The sequence below is a fragment of the Styela clava genome, chromosome 10 (assembly GCF_964204865.1).
Source record: "Styela clava chromosome 10, kaStyClav1.hap1.2, whole genome shotgun sequence".
Lineage (NCBI taxonomy): Eukaryota > Metazoa > Chordata > Ascidiacea > Stolidobranchia > Styelidae > Styela > Styela clava.
The window spans coordinates 15,673,146-15,699,367 of NC_135259.1; the positions used below are offsets into that span (position 1 = coordinate 15,673,146).

The 26,222-nt window shown below is 34.7% G+C and overlaps 3 protein-coding genes and 1 long non-coding RNA gene across 4 annotated transcripts; 2 read left to right on the forward strand and 2 right to left on the reverse strand.

The window, feature by feature from the left end:
* The first annotated feature begins 655 nt into the window (after positions 1–655).
* On the forward strand, positions 656–4,979 carry LOC120338422 (uncharacterized). The gene is made up of 6 exons (XR_013478222.1): positions 656–826; positions 1,526–1,584; positions 3,087–3,102; positions 3,289–3,375; positions 3,529–3,731; positions 4,553–4,979. It is a non-coding gene; the product is annotated as an uncharacterized LOC120338422 (long non-coding RNA).
* A 1,727-nt stretch (positions 4,980–6,706) lies between these two features.
* LOC120338423 (uncharacterized) lies at positions 6,707–14,188 on the forward strand. Its single transcript, XM_039406434.2, has 6 exons — positions 6,707–8,250; positions 9,068–9,126; positions 9,715–9,730; positions 9,915–10,001; positions 10,155–10,357; positions 12,945–14,188. Exons 1-6 carry the CDS (start codon positions 8,178–8,180, stop codon positions 13,137–13,139), a joined length of 633 nt encoding a protein of 210 aa, XP_039262368.2. The 5' UTR covers positions 6,707–8,177; the 3' UTR covers positions 13,140–14,188.
* Positions 13,538–16,625, reverse strand: LOC120338451 (glutamine amidotransferase-like class 1 domain-containing protein 1). The gene has a single exon (XM_039406469.2). It carries the CDS (start codon positions 16,617–16,619, stop codon positions 15,978–15,980), a length of 642 nt encoding a protein of 213 aa, XP_039262403.2. The 5' UTR covers positions 16,620–16,625; the 3' UTR covers positions 13,538–15,977.
* Positions 16,626–16,645: 20 nt separating this feature from the next.
* On the reverse strand, positions 16,646–26,202 carry LOC120337131 (uncharacterized). The gene is made up of 3 exons (XM_039404852.2): positions 24,563–26,202; positions 22,466–23,261; positions 16,646–20,634 (listed from the first exon to the last, which is right to left on the reverse strand). Exons 1-3 carry the CDS (start codon positions 26,174–26,176, stop codon positions 18,332–18,334), a joined length of 4,713 nt encoding a protein of 1,570 aa, XP_039260786.2. The 5' UTR covers positions 26,177–26,202; the 3' UTR covers positions 16,646–18,331.
* Between the last annotated feature and the right edge of the window lie 20 nt (positions 26,203–26,222).

Below are 26,222 nucleotides of genomic sequence, written 5' to 3' on the forward strand. Positions count from 1 at the left end.
CTGCAAAAGAAAAAATACGGTTGGTACTATTTATTATATATTTCCAATAACTTACTCAACAAAAACTTAATTTCATTTATACAATGCACAATATTCCTGTCGGTGACTCTTGTATCAGTACGTATATTACTTGCATCTATTCTTTGTGAAAGTTTGTATAAAAGTATTTAGATTTAGACTTATTTTGAGCGTAAAACCCCTAACTTTATTTTCTTATTTATGAATTTGATTGCGGAATCCTCAAACTTCCAATTTCTTCTTTTTGCGATATAAAAAAGGACTGCAAGTGATTTAGTTTGTATAATATATTGTGATTTTATCTTTTCCACCTTATTGCACAAGCACATTTAACAATATTGTTCATATCCAACAATAACAATATTGTTCCTATCCACTTTATTATAATTAAACGTCGAAAGATTTAAGGATTGAACAAATATCTACGGAAATTCAACTCACGAAGGAAATTTAGGTTTTGAACAAAGCAATCGTTTGAATATGGGAATGTAAGGATAACAATAAAAATAAATGCAAATTTCAAACATAACAATGTGTGGGAAAACTTTTGGTGATATTTGAATATAAGACATGAAAAGTTTCCTTACGTTACGTGACTTACAATTTCCCAACATAAAATGAGTTTATTTTGATGTAGTTTCCTACAAATGAGAGAGGGGAGAGTGGTATACAGATGCATTTCGATAAGTTGACTTCATTAGATAAATAGGTAATAAAACTTTAATATAACCGAATATGACAAACTGGGCCATAATCTTCGTACTTGCACTTTCCGCCTACGGAAACTTTGCATTTGAAAATGTTCCTGGTAAGTAAGGTTTTTATGACTTCAAGTTAGGCCTATAAAAACGTATTTCATACTTTGAGATACATTGATGAATAGCCGATTCAAAAAAAAAAAGAATGAAAATGCTTAAATACGAAGGTCCAATGAATAAAATGAGTACCATTAGTCATATAACTTAGAACGCAGCCTACGATATGCACATTAATTTATTATCTGCTCATCTATACCAGGGGAGTGCAACCTTTAATACAGGAAGGCCAGATACATATAACTGGATGAAACCGCGGGACGCACCTTTCTTCAACATAGACTTCCTAGTAGTTACAAGCACATATATTTTGGTTATTGCATTCATGTCATGCGTTGCTCGCTTGACACAAGCTATCTGACAATGTAACATAATAGGTATACGCTTTGCAAATTAAAGGGAATAGAATTGCTCGCCTGATCTACACTCTCCGAATCAAAATGTAAAATCAACTCTCACTGCCGTAAGTATGTGCATCGGCGCGGGCATCGAATTCGAGTTGGCGTAAAGTCACGTGGTGCTCAGCATATTAGTTACATAACTCTTGAGCCTCATAGGCATAAAACGGAAATATTAATCGTGTGTAATTACGGAAAATTTAAACCGATTCACTCTTGATTTGTTGAGAAAGGGGAATTTTTCATAACAACTATTTTATAACAACAACAATTTTATATATACTCACTTTGCAGACGGTGTTTGTGTGCGGAAATTGGTCAACGGCAAACTTGTCTCCGTGGGATCGTGTGAGGCAAGATATTTATATTGTTTGTGTATTTATATATAAAACACATAATTATATATAGATTTGTGGTGGCCTGGTTCGTTTTTGAATCACATTTTGTTCATATTTTGAGATAAAACATATATATACTCTCGCCCGTATACTACTAATTCTTTGTTTTACGCAAACTTTTCTACATTTTTTCCATTCCAAAGCATGTAAATATAAATATTCACACGAACAAAGCGTTCACTGATTATAATCACTGTAGTTTTATTTGTATTTTGCACCAGCGTAACATATGTAAACAATAGTAACTCTATAATTTTTCTTCGTCATACAAACTTCTTTTACGTAAGTAAATTTATGCAAATATTTGCAAATTTATGCAAAATATTTTTAAAACAATGCAAGTATCATTTCGTGCAAATAACGTGACAATAGGGGAATCGATAAAGTGGGTGATTGTATAATTAATTGTTCAACAACGGCGGGCTGAGGTGAAGGATTTGAATTATTGAACACAGTATCTCCCTGTTTTATATTTTGCGATAGTTATCAAAACTCTTGAATCACCTTAGATATTTTCACTCTTGCTACCGCATCCTTGTAGATCAGGGATGACGAACCTTTTTCAATGAATGGGTCAAAAAATATATTTTTTACCGCGGAATATAATAGAGTGGGTCACAGATATATAATCAATGTTTATATCTATAGGAAACTTCCGAAAAAAATCTTCTTACCTTCTTTTGGTGTAGTTTTGGGCTTTATTTATGCAGCACTTCTATCAGGGACTTTTTATGGCTCTCGATTTAATGAAATTAGAGTACGAAAACACGCATATGAGTTAACGAAAACGTTTAGGATGATGCGGCAAATTATTTTACGGTTCCAAAGGGTTTGGAGGAAATTCCATCCTGATAGTGTTATATTTTTCGATCAGCTTTCAACCACATTAGGGCATTTTGTACCGCCCCAATGTTATTTCAGATTTCTAGGTTTTTGTTTCAAGTCTGAAAGATTTTGTTTTCCCAACCGCATTGTAGGCGAGAAACTAATAAACTGCAAAGTAGCATCTGGTTCTCGTATAACCCCTAAAACAGTAAGCAAATGGACCCCCGAAAGAGACGAGATGTTGCGAGAAATAAACAGATTAATTGCATTGTTATGTCCTAAACCATCTCAGAGCCAATAGCTGAATAACGTTACACAGCGGTGCAGAGTGCAGACACGGCATCCAGAGTTTTGAAAATTACCATACCGACTCAAAAATTAACAATTTGAGTATGAGCGATCACAGCCCTGGCTACCAAACTGACGGTACATTACACAAACGCGGTGGGTCACTTCGATCAACCGGCACAGAAACCCAATCGATAGCGAAATTTTCTTAGCGTGCGAAAATAAGTCAAACGTAGATTACGACACGGAAACACTGATCGTAATTCGTGCTTAGCTTATCGAGAGGTTTTATACCTACGTTCAAATGTTTAAACTTTGAATTCTATTTTACTTTTTTTTTTTAGAATGACAACGGCCAAGGTAAGTGTAATATTTTCAACATTGTTACGTGATAAAAGCGACAAAGATTCTAGGATTTTCACAGGAATTTCAGAATGATCCTAAAATGATTGGAAATAGTTCGAAAATTCTGAACAATCGTTGTTATGCCCCTCTTAAAACTAATTTAGGAGTTTTCAAATTAAAAATTATTTGGTTTTATTCCAGGCATTATGACGGAAATCCGATCAAGGCTGGAAGAAACCAAATGAAAAGAGAGAGAAAGGATAGAAGAAAGTAAAAGGCTGGAGAGAGGTCGATAGTTTCACATCGTTTATTATTATACAATCATGATAATGGATTGTTATCTTTTGAACCCGTTGTTGCTTAATTATATTTACAGGTATTTTAAAAATCCTTGTTAGGCTACACAAACAAATATTCAAAAAGTTTTTATTTTCTTACTAGAAAACTGCGACGTCATGTACGACTCGAAATGCTTCATTTTCATACGCTCTACAACGAGATATGACTCAGCGAAGGCACTTTGCACCAACATTGGTGGTCAGTTAGCCAATATATATGACCAGACCCACTACAAAAGGATTGAAGATTACCTGCGAACCAAAACTAACTATGTTCTTTACGTGTGGACTGGATTAGTTTACCAGGTATGGGAGATACGTTTTAACACATTTTTATGACTGAATCAGGCTATTCAACCCTTAAGTCCTTATTTTAATCAATTATAAAATCATTAGAATTGATTGGACACGAGATTGCTATATAGACCTTTTTCACAATGTTTCGTTGTTGTTGGGGCAACTCTTTGGCGCGAAAAAGTCGTTTTTCCAAGTAACTAATATATCACTCAATTTCACAATGTCAGTACTTGAAGATGAAAGTATGGGAAACTACTACATATTTTATCAAAATTTCTTCGAATCTTGTGAGATAATACACCCAAAATGTTGCCGTTTCATGTCACTTGAACGGAGTTTTCAATTTGTCAAACGTGACCACCTAAGTCGAGAATATCTTTCGTGGTGCTCAGTCATATTTGAGTTAAAATCGCTTTGGCTTCTGATGCTTCAGTTAGTTATTGCAGGCTTGTCGATGGGAAATATTTTTCCGTCTCATCCCATTCCAAAGCGTATGCCTTTCCATGGAATTCTACGGAATTCCGGTGTTCTACCACGAAATAAATAAAAGATAAAATTAGATAATTCAATAAAAACATTTAAAAGATGAAAAACTAAAACTACCAAGGTTATCTGTGACGTAATCAAGTTGTATGACATGGCAACTGCTCCATAGAAAATACAAATGGGTGCTGTCCCATCACACCCTATTGGACGCTCTTCATGATGATAGCATTCCCATGGACAAGCCTGGTTATTGGATTTTTGTGCCTATATATTAGTTCAATCATCGCTCTCCTGTTCATTATTTTTGCTGGGCAATTTATCAATTTACTAATTTTATTTACTAGAACAGAAAGCTCTACTTGAATACAGGACAAGAAGTGACATTTCCAATTGAGTATTGGTACGGCCGGAATAAAACTCCGACTGATGATCCAACTTCGACAAGAACTCATCTGTACGTCAGTGAAGATCCGAGCAGTAGTTTACGTGGTATTGCCGTTCCTCCACCTACTTCTGAAGCGTACGGCCCGCTATGTGAAACTTAAATAATAACATAACGATTCGTACGTTTTTAAACAATATTTTATTATGTTGCACATGGACTACAAAGAATGTTTCTATTACATGAATCATAACATAAGACACAAACCCGGTCCAAACATGAGTTTATGATTTCATTCGAAAATAAGAAAAGTGATCGCCTGGCTGATATATATTCCGACATGGGATGTGTTCTGTTATGAATTGTTAAATAAATATTACTCAAGTCAAGTGGCGGATTCATTTTCCATAGCTGGCATCGAGCGACGTTTCGAATGTGGGAAGGATGGGAAACCAGTTGAAAGTAGCGTCATGGAGAACTCAGATCGGGTTAGCGGTGGGTTTAGAGATGAAAATCTCACGGAGTGTTAGCAGGAGAGTTCAGACGTGAGAAAAGTAAAGGAGTGAAATTTGCCAAAGAAAGACAGGTTGGAGAATCTCTTTATCAAAATGCAAATGTTGTTAATTATTCGTTTTAAATCCCTCTGTTACATTGGGTATTGACCAATGTCAATCATTTCGAGACATCCATCATTCTGTTACACGCATCATGTGGGTGAACCCACATGCCAAACTTGTGCAAAAAAACATACATATTCGGCAGCATCGCACTCAGTCGAGATAGAGAGAGAGAGAGAAAAAGAGTTTATTTTATTTGTCAAACCATGAACGACACAGTACATGCATGAATATAAATATATAATATTAATAATAAATAGCAGATGTTGAATGAAACGTTCCCAATACATTGGAAACGGTTTATTACGTTTTATTTCAACTGATATATATGACGATAAATAAATTTGAGCGCAAATGAGTGTTTCTCCGAAGCTGAGAACGATAAATCTATTTAGCATACACTCCAAAAATCAGATGAATGAATATGTCTAAGTTCTGGTTATAGTTTGGTAACATCATCGTCACACAGTGTCGCGGGCCATTTTATTAGTCACCGCTGAGTGAGCAGGCGCACAACTTTTTGTCATAATACCGTATGATACCTGATGATTTTCATCAACAAAACGAACAATTGCTACACCGTGTTATACTGGTACCTAAGAACTGCAAAGATAAAAATATAATTTGTCAATGAATTCAATGGTCCTACCGCCGGCTTGTATATAGCCCTAAGGGCTGTCGTAACCGTTCCGTGAAGGTACTCTTGCTCTTAAGAATACTGGATACCAGACCTACCCCACCGCCAGCCATGGTACCCAACTTTTCCTACGAGAGTACAATACAGTATCGGTACTTGGTCTGCGGAGAAGGACAATATATAATAAAAAATTGGACACAACAAAACTTACGTACCGGTACGATAGAAAGTCTCAAAACCCAGGGAACACCGTTTGTGCGCGTTGGATAATGCATGACAACGTTGGGGTCCCAAGCAGAAGCAAAATTTTCAAAAATGAAAACGCTTGACAACCTTTTTTATTTTCAATTCAATCGCGTTTTTTTTAATTTTTTTTCATCTTTTTATTGCATTTTAGTTTTTTTCTTCCGTTTTTATTTTTAATTTTGTTTTGCATTTTTTATTTTGTTATCGCGTTTATATTTTTATTTTTATTTTTATTCTTATGTTTTTTTTCATTAATTTTTTTATTTTACTTTTACTTCCAGTTTTTCATTTTATTTTTTAACGATAGGTCATCATAGCTTAGTTATTATCTTCTAAAACTCAAATGTGACTATGCAGTTGACTGCTTCTTGATTTTACGTTTCATATGATACCAAACTTGAGTATACAGCGCGTGAATATTGTTCTCTTTGAAAAGTCACCGCATCGAATCAGGCTAGGCTGTGCTTGTTCGATCGATCGTTCTGTTGTTCTTCGTTCGTTATCGTGTTAAAGCTTTTATGAATCATAAACGGAACATTTATTATGAATCATTAAAAGAAATATAATCGTGAAACGCTTTTGTAAACTCACTTTTTTTGTAACGGCAGCTGCGATCAAAACGCTCTTTCTCAGGATTGCCATTTTGGCTCTTCTAACGCCAAATTTAACATTTTGGGCTTTTTTCAAACACGTTCGGCGTCAGTATTTCCGTTTGGCTTTTTTAGAGTCTATTATTAAAATCATATGAAATACAATATATATTTAGTGTGCAACAATAGCCTATTAGCTAGCTACTCAACATTTGGATTTCCGCGAGCATCGATTTCCTTGTTTATTACCTTAACGCTTAACCATAACCAATCAGAAATAAGCGACGTAACTATTGCAGTTTCTGCAGCCGTTCAGACAGATGTTCAAGCAGTCTTGTAATCATTGCTTCGTTTTTATAGTTTTGCGTGTTATTTGTCAGTTTTTAGTTCTGTTTCCAACAAATAGTTGTATAACTTAAATTGTCAGTATGCCTTTCGAGGATCTTTAGTTTAGTTGCAGTAATCAAAATGTAGTGTCACGAACGATGTGATTAACTACGCTAATATTAGGTATCAGTAGACCACTTGTAAGCAGCACGTGGCCAGACAATTATTTTAATAAAAACGATGGTTTCATAATTTAAAAAAATTAAATATTTTCAATAGTAAAGTACGGTATGGGGAGAAGTTTAAGTAGAAACATGTGGGTATATCACATACTGAAGCGGCACCCTGTATTATATATATTGAATTGTAGAATAATGCTGTCCGCTTTAAATTTCTTTTTATTTGGTTTTTCAATTTTTTTTTTAACTTTTTCATATAGATGACGACTTGGCTGTTTTGTTTCGAATATATATTTTGGTGCTGCCATTCAATTAATCCTTTTTACTTTTTAACCCTTCATCCCACTGAAGTGGGAAATCGCCGTGATAGATAGCAACCGAAAATAAATATCTGAATCTGAAAATACAACTTTAATTGGAAAAGAAATTTGTGTGGCAACTCATGGCTCTACATCATCATTATGCGAACTGTGCAAATCTACTATTGTGCCAAGGAATCCAAATCGGAAAAATCATGGGGCTCTCGTATTAAGCAAATTTGTTGACTTTTTTAAGTCTTGATTTGGCTCTTTTTATCGCTGGGATCTGGCAACCCTGATCGTTCTTTTCGTACCTTCCTGATGTTGTAAAATCAAATTTATGTTGGGTAGCAAATGAAATGAACTTCAAAATAAAACCTTAGTGGACTTGCTTGGATTATTGGTTGGCGCGCAACATTCAAATTTATTGCAATATTTTTCTTGTTGTGCGACGTTTTTCTATCGCAGCGTGGTGTACACGCTCAAAATGTAAGCGATATTTTATCACTTCCAAACGCCATATAAAGTATTTTCTTATATTGCTGGGTAGGAAATTAGCTTTTGATCCAAGCAAGACCATAAAAAACATTTCTCATGGTTTACACACAGTATTACAAAACGTCGCGCAAATTTTCATATGCGACATTAGGGGTCTATAATAGTAAGAAACTAGCATTCGTATAACACAGATTATGGCAGATTGGAAAAAGATCTGTGCTTTGCTATTGGCCGTCGCCGGAATTTCTTCATCCAAGGAACCACCAGGTAAGCGTGTTTTTATGAAAACGAAATCAAAATGAACGTTTTATACCCAAGATGTGTGCTTTAAATAAGAGCGCTGTGTTCGCAATGGTTGAGACGTTGTTGTTATTTTTTTGGTATCTCAGCTACAGGGCCTGTCCAACCACAAATAATAGAAGTAGTAATTTCCTTGAGTAATCTCATTAGATTAGATAAATAGATAGTCTAATGACACCACGATATAACCAAATATGACAAACTGGGCAATAATCTTCGCACTCGCACTTACCGCCTACACAAACGTTGCATTTGAAAATGTTCCTGGTAAGTAAGGCTTTTATGACTTTCAAATTCAGGCCTATGAAAACTAATTCCATAGTTTTAGATACACTGGTAAATATCCATTTCAAAAAACGAGAGGAAAATGCTTCGATACGAAGGTCCAATGAATAAAATTGGTACCAATAGTCATGTAACATAGTACGTATCCTACAATATGCACATAAATGTATTATCTGATCATCTATATACGATCCAGATCAAAATTTGAAATCAACTTTCTTTGTCGTGAGTATGTGTATCGGTGCTGGTATGGACGCAGCTCAGCAGTGCGCCTCGGATTTGTGGAAATCGTGTTAAATCATTTGGCGTAAAGTCACGTGGTGGCGCAATTTGCTCAAAAATAACATATTCATTGCATATATCTTGAGCCTCAAAGGCCTCAAAAAATATTATTCGTTTGTAATTATTAAAACTTTGAACCGATTCATCCTTTATCTGCTGATAAAGGGGAATTTTACATAACAACAATTTTATATACATATACTTACTCACTTTGCAGACGGCGTTTGCGTGCGGAAATTGGTCAACGGAAAACTTGTCTCCGTGGGATCGTGTGAGGCAAGATATTTATATTGTTTGTTTATTTAAGTATAAATCACATAATGATTTATGGATATGTGTTGGCCTGGTCTGTTTTTGAATCACATTTTGTTCATATTTTGAGATCAAATAAAAGGCCCGTATACTACTAATTCTTTGTTTTATGCAAAATTTTCTACATTTTCTATAGTATGTAAATATAAAATATTCACAAGAACAAATCGTTCACAGATTAATATTGCCGTAGTTTTATTTGTATTTTGCACCAGCGTAACATATGTGAACAGTTCTTGGTCATACAAATTTTTTTTACGTTTGAATGATTGTTTGAGTGTCTCCCTGCTTTATATTTTGCGATAGTTAGTGTGCAGCAAGACTCTTGAATCACCTTAGGTACTTTTACTCCTGCTACCGCATCCTTTTAGATCAACCGGCACAGAAACCCAATCGATAGCGAAATTTGCTTAGTGTGCGAAAATAAGTCAAACGTAGATTACCACACAGAAACACTGATCGTAATTTGTGCTTAGCTTATAGGTATCGAGAGATTTTATACCTACGTTCAAATGTTTGAACTTTGAATTCTATTTTACTTTTCTTTTTTAGAATGACAACGGCCAGGGTAAGTGTAATATATTCAACATTGTTACGTGATAAAAGCGACAAGGATTCTAGAATTTCCACAGGAATTTCAGAATAATCCTGAAATGATTGGAAATAATCCAGAAATTTCGAACAATCGTTATTAGGGCCTTTTAAACTAATTTAGAAGTTCCCAAATTAAAATTAATTTAGTTTTATTTTAGACATCATGGATGAAATTCGAGCAAGACTGGAAGAAACCAAAAGGAAAGAGAGAGAAAAGTTAGAAGAAAGCAAGAGGCTGGAGAGAGGTTGGTAGCTTGACATCGTTTATTATTATACAACAATGATAACGGGTTGTTATGGCATGATCTCGATGTTACCTAACAAAATTCACCTGTATTTTAAAAATCATTGTGAGGCTACTCACACAAGTACTCAAAAAGTTTTTATATTCTTACTAGAAAACTGCGATGTCATGTACAACTCGAAATGCTTCATTTTCATACGCTCTACAACGAGATATGACGCAGCAAAGGCACTTTGTACTAAAATTGGTGGTCAGTTAGCCAATATATATGACCAGATCCACTACAAAAAGATTGAAGATTACCTGCGAACCAAAACGACTTATGTTCTTTATGTGTGGACTGGATTAGTTTATCAGGTATGGGAGATACGTTTTAACACATTTTTATGACTGAATCAGGTAGGCTTGCACGTAATTGACAAAAATCAATTCCGTAATTACGGCCAAATCGATTACGTAATGACCCCGTAATTGCGATATTTTTTCACACATTTAAACTTTTCATAGCAACCAATTGAATCCACTTCATTTTCGATTGGGACATCGAGTTTGGGTTTTCATATTCCTGGCAGTACTACACGCCGGCGACGGATGTTGAGACAAGAGTAAATTCAAATTAATTTTATTCTGATTTTTATATTTTGTGACAACTTTGATTTCCTTTATCACCTTCGCAAATTAACCGTCCCAATTTTATCATTACCGACACTGGTATACAGATATTTATGAAACGATAGATAGTTGACTTTTTTTAAATCGTAGTAAAAAAATGTCGGGTTTCCAATTTACCAATGCCACGACGAGCGTATTCTCTCGTTTGCTTATACTTGCGCTTGCCTCGCAACGAAGACTTTTTTATATTCACTACAGTCAGCATTTTATAATAATTATTGATGCCAACTTATTGACGTTATTCCGATTACCATGCTTCATTTTACATCAAATCATTTCGCGGCCTAAATGTTGTAACATTATTTGCGACAAATTTAGATCAAATATTAATTATTTGCGCATACTTTAAATACCGTACTTATATGACATGGCTTTTCCGAAAATACAAAGTTATATCGCAAAAAAATGCATATTGTGACATTTATTTTGCACTCACGAAAAAATTAACTTATTTTTCTAACTCAAGTCGACGATCCTATCGGCCAAGATTGACACAAATTTGGTCGAGTGTCGGTGGTATTCAAGAATCAAAATAAGTTGCTGCATTTGGTAAAGACAGTTAATCATATTTGCCCGAAATATTGCGAGGCATTGTGGAAAATATATTGGGCAAGGACAAGTCCGGACTGATATAAAACGATAAAACCGGTAACAGAACATCAAGGTTTTGTAATTGAAAATGGTTCTCGCACAGAATAAACACGCTGGCTCATACTTGATATTTGATAGTAGTTAAATTGAGAATATTGAACTGTTGAAAACAAAAAAACGATCGTCGAAATTCTTAAATCTCGTTGCCTTGGTTAAATATAATCCAATGATCAGGACATGTTCAATTAAATACTGCACAAAGATAGTTATATATACATTAAACATTTAGGCTACAATTAAGCTTTTTTTTAATTTTAATCATACATTGTGGTGGAGAAATCCCACTATTTAAATATGGGTAACTATAAGAATAGAATAGGATTCTGGATTCGATTTAAGTATTCTAAAACAGTGGTTCCCAACCGCCGGTCCGCGGACCGTCAACGGTCCGCAAAGGATTTTTACCGGATCGCGGGAAATCCCGTCATATTGTTGTTTCTCTGCCGTCTCAATCGCTTTACCGATGCCGAAAAGACGAAGTTGCGTTGGTTCATTACGCAATTTTTCTTCCGTCGTCATATTGCTGTTTGATAAGCGCGACATTAATTATCACGGTGACGTATTGGCAAGAGAGAGAAAAGTGAGAAAAACGGCTGCAAATACCGAAGCTCTAACTTCTTCTACTTTTTAAACTTTCACTTCTTACAATCGACGGAATTGACTGCTTTAAAGAGAGCTCATTTCAATCGCGAAAGTGCTCGACCAATAATTACGACTTTACGTAATTCGTAACTTCCCTCTCCGTAACTGGAAATAATTCCGTAATTCCGTAAATCTGTAAATTACGTGCAAGCCTAGAATCAGGCTATTCAACCCTTAAGTCTTTATTTCAATCAATTATAAGATAAATATAATTAATTGGACACGACATTGCCATATGGATCGCTTTTCGCAATCGTTTCGTTGTTGTTGGGGCAACTTTTTGGTGCGAAAAAAGTGCTTTTCCAAGTAATTAATGGATCATTCAATTTCAAATTTCCAGTATTTAAAGATGAAAATGAAAGACCACATATTTTATCAGAATTTCTACGAATCTTGTGAGCTAATAGCCTCAAAAGTTGCCGTTTCATGTCACATTAACGAAGTTTTCACTTCGTCAAACGTGACCACCTAAGCCAAGTCTATCTTTTGTTTTAGTTTAGCGAACGTGGTGCTCAGTCATATTTAAGTGGAAATATCATCGACTATCGGTTCTTCAGTTAGTTATTGGCAGGCTTGTGGGAAATGGGAAATATTTTTCTGTCTCATCCCATCTCACTGCATTTTATGCCCTTCCATGGGAATTCTGCGAAATTCCGGTGCCCCACCACAAAATAAATAATAGATGAAATTAGGTAATATAATAATAATTAGGTAATAAAAAACATTTGAATAACAAAAAATACCAAGGTTATCTGTGACGTAATCAAGTTTTATGAAATGGCAATTGCTCCATAGAAAATACAAATGTGTGCTGTCCCATCCCATCCTATGGGACGCTCTCCATGAGAATCCCATTCCCACGGACAAGCTTGGTTATTGGATTTTTGTGCCCATATAATAATTTAACCATCGCTCTCCCGTTAATTATTTTTGCTGGGCAATTTATCATTATGCTTGAATTACTAATTTTATTTACTAGAACAGAAAGCTCTACTTGAATACAGGACAAGAAGTGACATTTCCAATTGAGTATTGGTACGGCGGAAATAAAACTCCGACTGATGATTCATCTTGGACAAGAACTAATCTGTACGTCAGTGAAGATCCGACTTCTCGTGGTATTGCCGTTCCTCCGCCTACTTCTGAAGCGTACGGCCCGCTATGTGAAAATTAAATACTAACATAACGATTCCTACGTTTTGGACACGTTTAGTGGCCATAACGATCGTTTCAAAATTTTGTTGTTTTTGTTATTTTCCTGCGTCATTATCATTAAAAAATCGCTTTTCTCTTCGAATACTGGACCAATTGCTTTGGAATTTTCAGTGGTTCAAGATTGATTTATTTGCCAGAAGGCTATTACTTTCATTTATTCCTGAATTTTCTATGAATCTTATGAGATCTAATATTTCATCCAAAATTGCGCTGTATCAATTTTTAATTATGGGAACACGGTTTTTATTCCGCCAAGCGTGACTGAAAACCCGCAACTTTTCGAGGGTACGGTACCGGTAACGTCAAAGGTAAACCCTGCTTCGCTCTAGTCCACGTGTCCATATATTTGAGCGTTGCTCTCTTGTTTAAACAATATTTTATTATGTTTTACATGAACTACAAATAATGTTTCTAATGCATTAACCATAACAAAAGGCACAAACCCTCTGCAAACATGAGGTAATGAACTCATTCGAAAATGAGTAAAACAATAGTCTGACTGATAGGATTTACACCCGGGAGAGAGGAAAGCCGATAAGACGGCTCATCCATATGGCGAACCACGGCCTCTCGTCCGGTTACCATTCCAAGTCGGGTATGGGATTAGTTATATTGTTTGTTTTTTCGGAAGCATGGACTTGGTGGTGGATATGATTTACATATTTATCCCGGGGGAGAGTAAAGCCGATAAGACGGCTTATCCATATGGCGAACCACAGCCTCTCGTCCGGTTACCATTCCAAGTCGGGTATGGGATTAGTCATATTGTTTGTTTTCGGAGGCATGGACTTGGTGGTGGAGGAAGCCGTAACCGGAGCCGTAACCCACGCAGAGTAATTAGAGGTGCGGTGGCGAGCGTATTCCTAACGCTTAGCCATTGATATTCGAACATGGGATGTGTTCTGTTATAAATTGTTAAACATCGCATGAGAATAAGTTATAACTCAACTTACATCGATCGACATTATTAGATATGTATATATATATAAAATATTACTGAAATCAAGAGTGATGGATACATTTATCATAGTTGACATCGAGTGAAGTTTCGAATGTGGGACACCAGTTAAAAGTAGCGTCATGGGGAGCTCAGATCGGGTCAACGGTGGGTTTAGTAAGAGTACCGGTATAAGTATATTTTGATTTTCCCGCAAAAAAATCATACACAAGACATGAGGAGTTCAGACGTGGGGAAATTAGCGAAAGGACGGCAGGACATATACAAAAGCTATTCGAGCAAAAATGTAGGCCCTTCAAAATTTAAAAGCTGCAAGAAGGTAAAAGTTGCGGCTGTTGAGACCGATAAATCTATTTAGCCTACACTCCAAATAACAGATGAATGAATATGTCAAAGTTCTGGTTATAGTTTGATAACTTCATCGTCATACACGTTTTCATAATTCAAATCCCCTCGTTCGCACGAATGTCTGTTTGAATAGAATTTGTTTTTACTTCGGCATTCCTAAAAATTTTGTACTTCAACTAACTTGCATTTCATATACCTTATTGCCATTATACCAGTTGTGGAAACTATAATATTTCAAAACGATTTCCACACCCAGTTGTAAAAAAACAAGCATTTTTAGGCATCGATTAATCAAAAATCTCCGATAAAAGCAGCATTAAGACATATTTAGGAAAAACAATGAACGCGATTTTATAAGGGAACATTAGCGTAATGGCATGGCAATATATAATATTGAACAGAGCGTGTATTCTTCAATTTAAAAGTAGGGAATGTAAGGAATTTTATGAGATTTGTAATACATGCACTTAAATTCATCATTTAGAAAATAGCTCAATTAATCGCAAATGAAATATCCCACGTCCAACACATTAGTACAAGTTACAGAATCCATAAATGACTTAAACGACTTTTGTCGCTCTCTTGTGGACCAATTTCAAATTTACCAGATTTAAAAAATGAGCCTTAAAAAAAATTAAAATCTCGAAACTCGAAAATCTCCAATAAAAGCAGTGTTGCACACTCTTGGTGAAAAGGAAAGATTTGCAGATAAGATTTTATTATAACAGAACTATAGCATCCATTTATAAATAGTTTCGACTCTCAAACTCAAACAAAGATGGGACATGCAGATCACAATCTAACAAAATTGATTTCAATAAAAGCATCTATGATTATGAAGAAACACTAAGAGGAGTTTCATCCATACTAGAAAAAGGTGTATGATTGGAATGCAAATCAGAAACTGCACATGGTAGAGAAATGAATGATGTTGGTAACTCAGCATATCAGAAACAATATGATAGAATTTACATATTTATCCTAGGGAGAGAAAAGTCGTTCAGACGGCTTAATCGTATGGCGAACCACAACCTCTCATCCGTTTGACAGTGCCATATCGGATATGGAATTAGTTAAGTCAGTTACTTCTTTCATATGCATAGACTTGATTCTACAAGGACTTAATAATTATAAATTATGCTATTAGAAATGTGAAGTAATCATGTATCATAACGACTCATCCATATTGAGCATTTTTGAATAGAAACTCCTGTATAATTTTAGTTCTTTTTTTGGATTTATTGCAAAATTTCCAGAAAAATACGAATGAATATCCAAATCTCTCAGAACATTTTAAATGGATACTTTGAAATCAGGATTAGCTTTTGGATATCATTGGTATAAGAATGGCACCAAATAATAGATAACTTTTAAAATCAAAATAATCAAAGTAAATATATGAAACGCCGATTAGGGTTAGTTATGTCTATTTCTTTGCATATATAAGCTATATATATATAAATAATAGTAGTGTTCAATTAAATCAATGAATCATTGACCACTTAATAGTAGAAGATTTTGAACGGCGCTCAAAGTTGATTCTTCATTCTGAGCGGTTATCAAATGTCTGTCTATGACCGTATGTATACATCCTTTTCGGCTCGATGTATATGATGCCAGATTGTCTCTCGCAAACTCTTCGAAAATGAATGGAAGCGCAGAAAATTCTTTTGTTTCAATCAGATCAAAAACAGAAGGACCAGTCATGCTGTATCCCTTAAAACACCATGAGTTCATTTCATCTTTTGCTGCTGCAAGAGCGACAACACCTAAGCCGATTGCACATATCGGTTTTTGATGCTTGACGAAATGTCTGAGAATATGCATCACTGAATCATGCTTTGCCAAATCATGAATTGCCCCCGGGGCGCTGGGGATTAGAAGAGACGAATACCTGGAAGGATCAACAGCTTCAACTTTTATCGGAGCAGTGTAAGCTTTAGTACGAAATTCTGTAACCCATTTTCTGCTGCCTTCATCTTGATTGACAAAATTGATGGGAAGACCTTGGGGAGTTGCAACTTGGAGAACAAAAACTGAATTAGTGATTGTAAAAGCATTAATAAACGACTGTGCCGAAACCCCTTCAGTATGACCACTGCATATTAGCAAGCATGAAGGTCGAGTCGTCATTGTAATATTTTATAGACTAATCCAAATTCTTGAAATAGAAATAAAAAAGGAATAAACAATATAGCAATATACATAGTACTGTTATACAAAGGCACATACAATTATTTGATATGATACAATAATGGAGAGACAAAATATATAAAGACTGATCATCACATTCATCAGTTACAAGATCACACATAAGAGCAACAAAACTATATTAAGTACAAAGGCGCTAATCTTCATTATCGTTCCATGCAAACAAACCAACATGAGAATCATTACATAAGCATCATCATATCGAAAAAGTAAAAAAAATTAAAGAATGATACTTATTAAAACCAATACCAAGATAATACTGATGATGGGCCAGCCGCTTTAAACAGTTGATACAGTATGAGCCAAGTTTCACTAAAGCTCTTCAGTTAATAATTGGAATAGAAATAGTTTTTCTCAAAAATCAGGGGTGTGCAACCTTTAATACAGGAGGGCCAGATAAAAATAACACAATGAAACTGCAGGCCTCACTTTTTTGACCATAGGCTTTCCAGTAGTTGTAGCCTTGTAGGCACAAAAATTTGATTTTATTAAATGCGTCATCCGCACTAACTAGCTGTTAGAGCATTATTATGTCATAAGCATAGATAATAAATTGGACTCAGGTATAGGCTTTGCGACATAAAGGAGCCGGCCAGTTGCACTCCCCTGATAGAAATTATAATGCAAAGTATAAATGACATCCATAAATCATACTATGTTTTCCATCTCCAATGTAGAACTAAATTAAATAATGATTAGAATTTCATTATAATAAATGTTAGATATGATGATAATAGCAAATGATTGGATTTCAAACTATTGCAACCATAAACTTCTGATACGAATTTTAATTTAAAGATATTTTATAGCAATCCATTTTTCCCCCATGACTTACAGAGCTGTATACCCAGGGATTCCATTAGCCTGAAATCAAAAATAGAGATGGCAGTCTATTAATAAAGCATAAAAAACATAAATGTATTAACAATTACAATGTCTGGAAATGAAACTTGTAGAGATACAGAATTAACGAATTTGAGAGTAATCATCAGATGTGCACTTTGCTTTCGACATTGAAATTTATGTTCCGTTTATCTCAAATTTATTTCATAAACACCATAAAAGTCCCAAAATAAGTAAAGTATGGAAGGCCTGACTATATCAGTCAATCGGTTTTGTTTTGTAATTGTACTCGGCAGGCATCATTCTCTTGAATGTACTGTTGATAAACAAAATCAGAATGTTCGGTTGTGTCAAATTTTATACTATGAACCCTTTTCAACTTTTTATAAAAGAAAATTTATCATGATTGATACAATAAATTGGGGCCGATTTGCTTTGTGTCGAAGGAATGTTCGAAAAGACACAGTTCGAAAACAAATATACAAGAAATTAAAATATCCAAGCATGTTGGACCTGATTTAATTAATTATTCAACAATACATTCATACAAACCAGGACTTTCAGTGGTTTTGCACACCCAATCCCATCTTGATTCAAATTAATTTTCTTTAGCAGTCAGTGAGTGTTTGATCCCCAATAATCCGAATTAGCAATAAGAATTTATCTCAAGGATTAAGAAACAGATTTGACCTCATTATATTCATCTAGCTCAGTAAATATTGCATGAACATTAACATCAGAAGGAATGATATTAACATTTGACAGAATACCAAGGTTTCTGTGGACGCCTATTATGATTCTTGCTTCGAGCTTGTTGGTTGATCAGTTGTGTCCGTCTTATATACTTCACCCTCCTTCTTTGCTGAATCGTTAGGAGATTTACTTCTATGTTCAGTGGCAGCATGCTTCCCCCAGTCTTTATCAGATAGGAATGGAAACATAGAGCCAGATACGGATGACATTAGGGCTAAACTATCACTAAGTCCAAAAGCTAGTGAATTCATAGCTACAGAAGTAGCATTTTCATCAACATTGGGGCCTGAAAAAATAGAGTCTTTCATAACAGCACTGGCTGTTGAAAATGTTCGAGTGCAAGCATCACAAATTAGAGGTGGAGGTTGACCACTTTTAGAGGTAATTTTTGTTTTATATTTTGGTATGTGTTTTCCACATGCTAGACAATTATATTTATGTCTTTCATGCGTTCGCATGTGGCGTGTAACATCAGACCGCTTGACAAACCGTTTTCCACATTCCTCGCAAGCAAACTGTTTATCTCCTGTGTGCATAACTCTGTGTTGGAGCAAAGTATCCTTCCTACCGAAGGCATTACCACAAATTTCACATTCGTAAGGTCTTTCACCAGTATGAGTTCGCATGTGGCTTTGCAAATTTGTTTGACGACTGAAAAACTTACCACATGTCATACAACAATAAGGCTTTTCACCGGTGTGAACTCTCATGTGCCTGTTGACATCTGATTGCTTTAAAAATCTCTTTCCACATTCTTCACATGCAAATGATTTTTCGCCTCTATGTGCCTTTATATGAGATTTTAAATGACCTTGATCAGTGAAATCCTTGTCACAAAGCACACATGAAAATGGCTTCTCTCCAGTGTGAACTCGTAAGTGCCTCATTAAATGACTTTGAAAGTTGAAAATCTTGCCACAGTATTTACAGGAATGACCATTAGGTTCCATGTGTTTAGTTAGGTGACTTGTAAAAGGTGTACTATACAAGTATGACTTTCCACATATGGGACAGACATACGGTTTTCCATTTGAACTTCCAGTAGTAGTATTTGCTTCATTGGAATCAGAAAGTTTGGAAATACTTAGACTGGTGGTTATATTCTTGTATTTATTTAAAATGCTACACCTAGCATTGGCAAATGAAGCACCATTTCCACCACTTAAAACCATGCTTGGGGACTGATTAGATTTTAAATTCGATATTGCAAGATAATTCAATAGGCTTTCTTTTTTTTCATCTTTATCAGGTGTTCCTTTTTCTTTCAATAAGGAGCAATCCTCACCAGAATGAGTACAATCTGATATAACTTCATTTGACTTATGATTTAAAAGTTTAGATGTTTCACCAGACCAATTGTCTGACTTTAAATATACATTATCATTTTGTTTGATACAGGATGTTTTTCCTTGCTCTTTTCCTATACTTTTTAATACTGAAGAATCCATCTCTAACTCAAAACAATTTTGAGTTGCCGAATCTATCGAAGTATCCATTTTTGACTCAGAGTGATTTTGAATAGCCGAATGTATCAATGAATGTATATCAGAGCATGATAGAGAAAGTGGATTGGGGATGTCTTTGATTAAATCAGTCGCAGCTTTTACAATTAAATCCTTCCCATTTGGTAATAGGGGAAAAATATCATGTAGAGATTTATTTAAACTATTATTTAATTCCCATAAATCGGCATCGGAGATTGAATGTTTGACAGCTAGTTTGTTGAAATTTTTAAAAATATCGGCAGCTACTTCTGAATCAGAGAAACTACAGGTAGGCAGTGGACGGAATGGAGAATTTAAATTAAGAGGAATGTTGGTATTAGCATTAAAAATTAACTTGGAAGGTGTGTGTGATGGATTTTTATGATTGATAGTGGAAGGAATAAAGGAATCTTTGTGAATGAAATTATCTTGGCCGAGCAGGGACTGAGAGGGGAATTTTCCATCATTTGGAAGGTTCGGTTGTGAACTTTTATTGACAACATCAACCGATCCATTAGATGAATTCAGTGATTCTTGTGTCATTCGCAGTCTTTTAACAGCCATCTCCAAGCGTTTTTTACGAGAAAATGAGTTCTGGTTTTTCAATATAGTGGATTTCCTCTTTTTTGTGGCAGACCATGTAGTAGAATTTATTTCAGTATCTTTTGTCAGAGTTTCTGAATCCCTTGTTTTCCCTTCTGTAGAAACTTCAGTTAATTTTTTTGGTGAGGACGGATCTTTAGGAGATTGTGATGGAGTTCTTTCTACCCCTGCATTGCAGTTCTTAGATTGATCAATCTCTCCTGACATTTTAATTGCAATCAAGTGTTCATTTCCATCCTTTTCATAACTGTATTAATTGTATTCCAATAAATATTGCTGAAGAAAAATACAAATAATATAATCATAAAAAACTAAATGATATTTCCACTTTCAAAATCTATTTTGAAAGTACAAAGTTTCAAGTCCAATCATAATGTCTAGCCGAAATTTTGATATTGGAAAAAGAGATAAATAATTAAGAATGAAGATAGTTCCCTTCCCTTCTGATAGAAAGCCTGAGAACACAATGAATATCCTCAAAGAATACAACAAAATATTACTATAATGGCCTACAACAACTGTAGAAATACTAAGAAATAAAGAGAATTAGGTAATAGAAATAAATTGCATATGGACCTGCTACAGACAAAAAGTTATCTAATGTACATAGAAAACACCCAAATAATTCCTCTTACTGCTGGTGCACATAAGATGCTAAAAACCAAAAAATTCCGCTCCATCAAATATCAATACAAAGAGCATTCCAAGACTTGATAACATTGATGTCCAAAAAAAAGCGACGAAATTTATTGTATTTCATATAGTACATTTTTGAATTTAGGAATACTTTTTATTTAAAATTTGGGATTTTGAGCCAAGTTAAAACGTACAATATTTTAACCAGTAAGAAATAACACAGAGAAAACAATGACTATATATATTTATGTTGTTTTACATGTGATCAAGGTCAATTGATATGCTCCTATAAGAGTTACTTCAATGGCAGGATTCAGTGCTGTCCTTCTTTGTTTTAGATGTTAGACGGGCATAGCAAATGAGTACCATTCACTCCAGCTGTGGTACTAGTGTTATATTTGGTATTTGCGAAAGCCAGGTATTAGATTTATGCAAATCATGTCATCTGAATTCAACTTACAAACTGACACACATATCTGAAATGAGGGAACCAGTTGTTGATGACTTCGATACAAAATAGAAGGTTAGAAGCCATTCCTAAATTTGGAATCCCAACACTGGTTACTGGTACTTCTTATAAAGAGGTGAAATCAGTAAAATCACAGCTGACCGACTAATATGTCAACTGTTCAAGACCGTAAAAAACAAAGAGAAAATTCAAATTTCTTAGGAAATCACATTGTCATAAATAGGTTTACATGAAGATTTTATGAGTGAACATGTTATCATTATTACTTATATATTGTTTATTAATTTTGATTATAACAAGACAATCTGGTAAACTAATGGGAGACTGTGTAGTATTACAGTGTTCACTATTCACTTGCATACTTTATCTTGGACATGCGAGGCACATTCGCACTCATAATTTCCTTAGAGTGAACACTGCGGTATTACCTCTCCACCTGGGATAATACAAAATCTTATCCTAAAGCAAGGATTTTATGTCAAATTTTCAAACCACAATTGAATCAAAGTCTAACCACAGTAAGTTAGCTGCACATTTGAGAAAAACAATATAATATACTGAAATATATTTTAAGTATAAACACTATTTTCGACGTAGCAAATCAAGTTTGTTGGATAAACAAGGGTCAGATGACGAACTTTGCACCAATTTTCGTTCACAAGTAGGTAAGTGAGTTTCATAAGCATAATAACCATTGAACTTCTTCCCGCAATTCGAACACAAATTATTATCATGAGACGCAACATGGCCAATAAAATTTTTTTTAGAAAAGAACATTTTATCGCACTTCTCACATGAAAATTTCGCTTCTTCAAGATGAACTTTTCGAGTGTGAAATTTCAGTTCATGTTTTGAAGCCCAAGATTTATTGCAAAGGAAACAACTAAATGGCATCTCCCCAGTGTGTTTCCTACGGGTATGCTGAACTAAACTTTCCTGACTGCACAGGTTTATGTTACAAATTGAGCATTTAAATTCACCATTATGGCTGCGAATGTGCATATCTAATTGTTGTCTTGTATGAAATCTTTTGCGGCACAAAGAACAAGAAAAACGTTTGTCTGAAAATTCAGGATGCTCTGTGTCTTCATGCAGTTTTAAATCGGACTTCCACATAAAAGTCTGGTTGCAAATTTCACAAATGATTTGATCTTTTCGAAAATGAACCGCCCGAATATGACACTTTAAACATTCAAAAGAATTGTACATGCGTCCACAAGCATCACAAAAATATTCGCATTCCTTTTGGACAAATTCTCTCGTTTGTATTTTGTTATTTATCCTTTTCTTTTTGACAGCAAATGACAAATCAAATTTATTAGATTTAGTTTTAGCGTCGATGTTCCCCAATTTGCGCTTGAATTTTTTTTCCCATGTTTTGTAATATTCACTAGATTCTGATGGTGCTTCACATGGTTTAGTATCAGAACGTAATTCATGTTGTTTATATTTGGTTAAAGCAAATCTTCTACTAGAAGAAATTTCCGAATTCTCTTGCTGTTCACAATATCCCTTAGTAATTTTAGTTGTATTTGCATCATTTTTCGATTCTATTCCAACCTTATCATGATTATTCCCAGAACATGATTTCCTTTTTGATTTTATTCTTTCATTTGACCAAATTTTTGTTAAATTGCATCTCATGATTACTGGTGGATCACCACTATTCACACAATCTGTTTCGTTGATATTTACTCTTGGTAAACTACATTTTTCATTGACATATTCAGCTGGGATTTGTACTTTATCTTTTAATCCATTTGGTTCCTTTTCTGGCTGAGAATTCAAAGCATTCATTCCTATGCAATAATTTATCAACACACTATCACTAGTGAGAGAGCAGAATCAATTTTGGTAGTCAATACTCTCACAATAATATTCTAAATAAAATTAGAAATAGAGTTAAAACGAGCTGATATTTCAGAAAGAAAACAATTTTAGCTATTCTAGATAACAAAAAATATTGAATTGAATAACAGTGAATTTTTTTGGTCAACAATACTCGTAATAATTCATAAAACAGTATTAACAACGAAAAAATCATCCAAATGATAGAATAGAAGACTATTATATGAAAAATATGCTTTTCTGCCTTTACAGGTAAGAATGGGGGTCGATATACAAGGGTGCTCATGAAGTCCTAAAAAATTTTCAATTGCAAAAAGGAAATTTGTCGATATCATGTATAGTATTCTGGCCCCCATAGGCGTATTGAATGAATTAAGAAAAGGTTAAACAAACATTGATTGAAATAGAACAGACCTGGCTGAGATACTTTGAGAACTGGCCTCATAGCCAAATTGCAATTGTCGTGCATTTTATGAACACCCCGTATTATCTAATCCTCAATTGAATGGCATCCTCTGTTAATAAGGCATATTGAGCTGCTGTGTAAACAATGAGGATGGCTTTGCAGAGAGAAATTGAATAACTTGGGCTGGAGCCGAAGCAAGTGCCTCCAGCTCTTAAAAATATAATTATTCTTTAACATTCATAATTTTCTAATACTTCATACAAATGATAAAAACTATCCTTTTCAGCTCATAAACTTTTATAAATAAAAATTTATACCAGTAATATTAATTTGAAAATTTAAATTTATACATTTAAAACTTCAATTGCTGAAATAGGAAACCTTTATACCATTGTTTGAAGTCCCGCTTCCACGAAACTGCATTTGCGCAAACATTTCATGAAAGTGGCTACTGTGATTTCGGAACAGCCCCCCAGCCCTATTCCATCATCTATGATGCCCATAGGTATTTTAAGGCGCTATTGAACTCTGAAGGTTATCCATATTATATGGATAATATTTCACATGAACATAATGACATAATTAGTCAGCAAATTTTAGAGTGGAAAGAATCTTCGCCAAAATTAAATATTTTAACAAGAAATTATGATACCCAAATAAATAATCGAAAAATACAAAGAAATTTGATAATACTTTTTTGCACATGAACTCTGCACAATAGATAAGCATTTGCGCAGAAAATATATAAAGCATGAAAACTGCTATGGCACATATACGGTATACAAATTTGAATTTTTTTGCTGACTCAGAACTATGTTCCGACTATCTCATTGGAACTAGATGGAGCTTCAATAATTAAAGACCTTTCACTTGTAGTTAACAAATCCATGTTCAAGAGTTTTTGAAAACTGTCAATATTATCAGTGTTCTGAGTCATACCAGAATTGGAATTTTCACAATTCTCAGTATTAGCGCCTTTTTTGCAATTTCTCATGTGTTTTTTTCTATTTGCTGATTGCGTGAATCGCCTTTGACATTTCTCACATGAGTATGGTTTGGCTCCAGTATGTACACGAGAATGAGTCTTATATTGACTAGACTGAGCAAAACCTCTTCCACATATTTCACAAACATAAGGTTTTACGCCTGTGTGAATACGCATGTGCCTAGTTACATCCGCTTTCCGCGAAAAAGGTTTGCTACATATATCACAATTATGTGGTTTGACACCTAAATGAATTTTGAAATGATTTTCCATATGGCCTCGCTGTGCAAAACATTTACCGCATATGGTGCATAAAAAAGGTTTTTCTCCTGTATGAGTTCTTATATGATTTGTTAAATCAGCTCGTCTTGCAAAAGTTTTTGTACATCCTCCTTGACTGCAAGCATGTGGTTTGATTTCTAAGTGAGTCTTCATGTGACCAATCAAATGACCTTGTTGAGTAAAACCCATGTTACACTTGTTACAACAATATGGTCTTTCACCAGCATGAACTCGAAGATGCAAATCCAGGTTGGTCTGAGTGAGAAATTTTCGTGGACATAGTGTACAAGGCACAAATGTTTTTCTGTTTTGGGAATGGACAACACTATGTCTTAGTACATCAGTAGATGTCAAAAAAGCTTTGCCACATACATCACATGAATGAGGCTTCTCTTGGGCATGTGATACTTTATGTAACTTTAATTCTTTATCTGAGGTAAAATTTATTTTACATATGGGACAAGAATTAATTTTTGTTTTTGATTTTTTCGAGCTTGTTGGGCTCCTTTTTTGATCAGCACTATGTGCTTTGGACTTATTAGTTTTATTGTCCTTCTTCCTTTTTTCAGTAGATGATTTTATTACTGGTAATTGCTTTTTCAATTTTAGAGCAGGAATGAGGGGTAGATCATCATCGGAGTCAGAAACAACAAGCACAAATGTGTCTCCTCCTTCTGCCAACTCGGCATCATTATTGGAGTTTGCAAGCTTTATAGATTTTGAGCGGCGCTTTCTTCTTGGTGTTTTGCTACCCATTTCTGAATTCGAGAATCTATCAGCAATAGATTCCAGTTTCGATTTCTCTATTTTCGAAGATTTTTTTAAGCGCCCCGATTTTCGACATAGCTTGGGAACAATTTCTGTTGTTTGATTTGAGTTACCAATCCCAACACTCGAACTATTTTCATTATCTCCAAGTTCCTCCGTAGTTGTTGCTTGAGACTCATTCTTCTGCTCTATTCTATCTCCAACATCAACCAGATACTCTCCAATACCTTGATACAATTGTTCATCATTTTTATCTTTCTCTTGACCAGTATTAAAAGGTTGAATTCTAAGTATTCTACCTTGAGATTCTCCATCCATTGTGATAGCATAAGTCTCTCCAACATCCAAATCCCCATTCGTATTATCCTCATTTTCAAATAGATCTTGGACGTCTTCATTCATTGTTATACTAAATGGTATTTAATAACACCGCTTATTAATTAAAAGT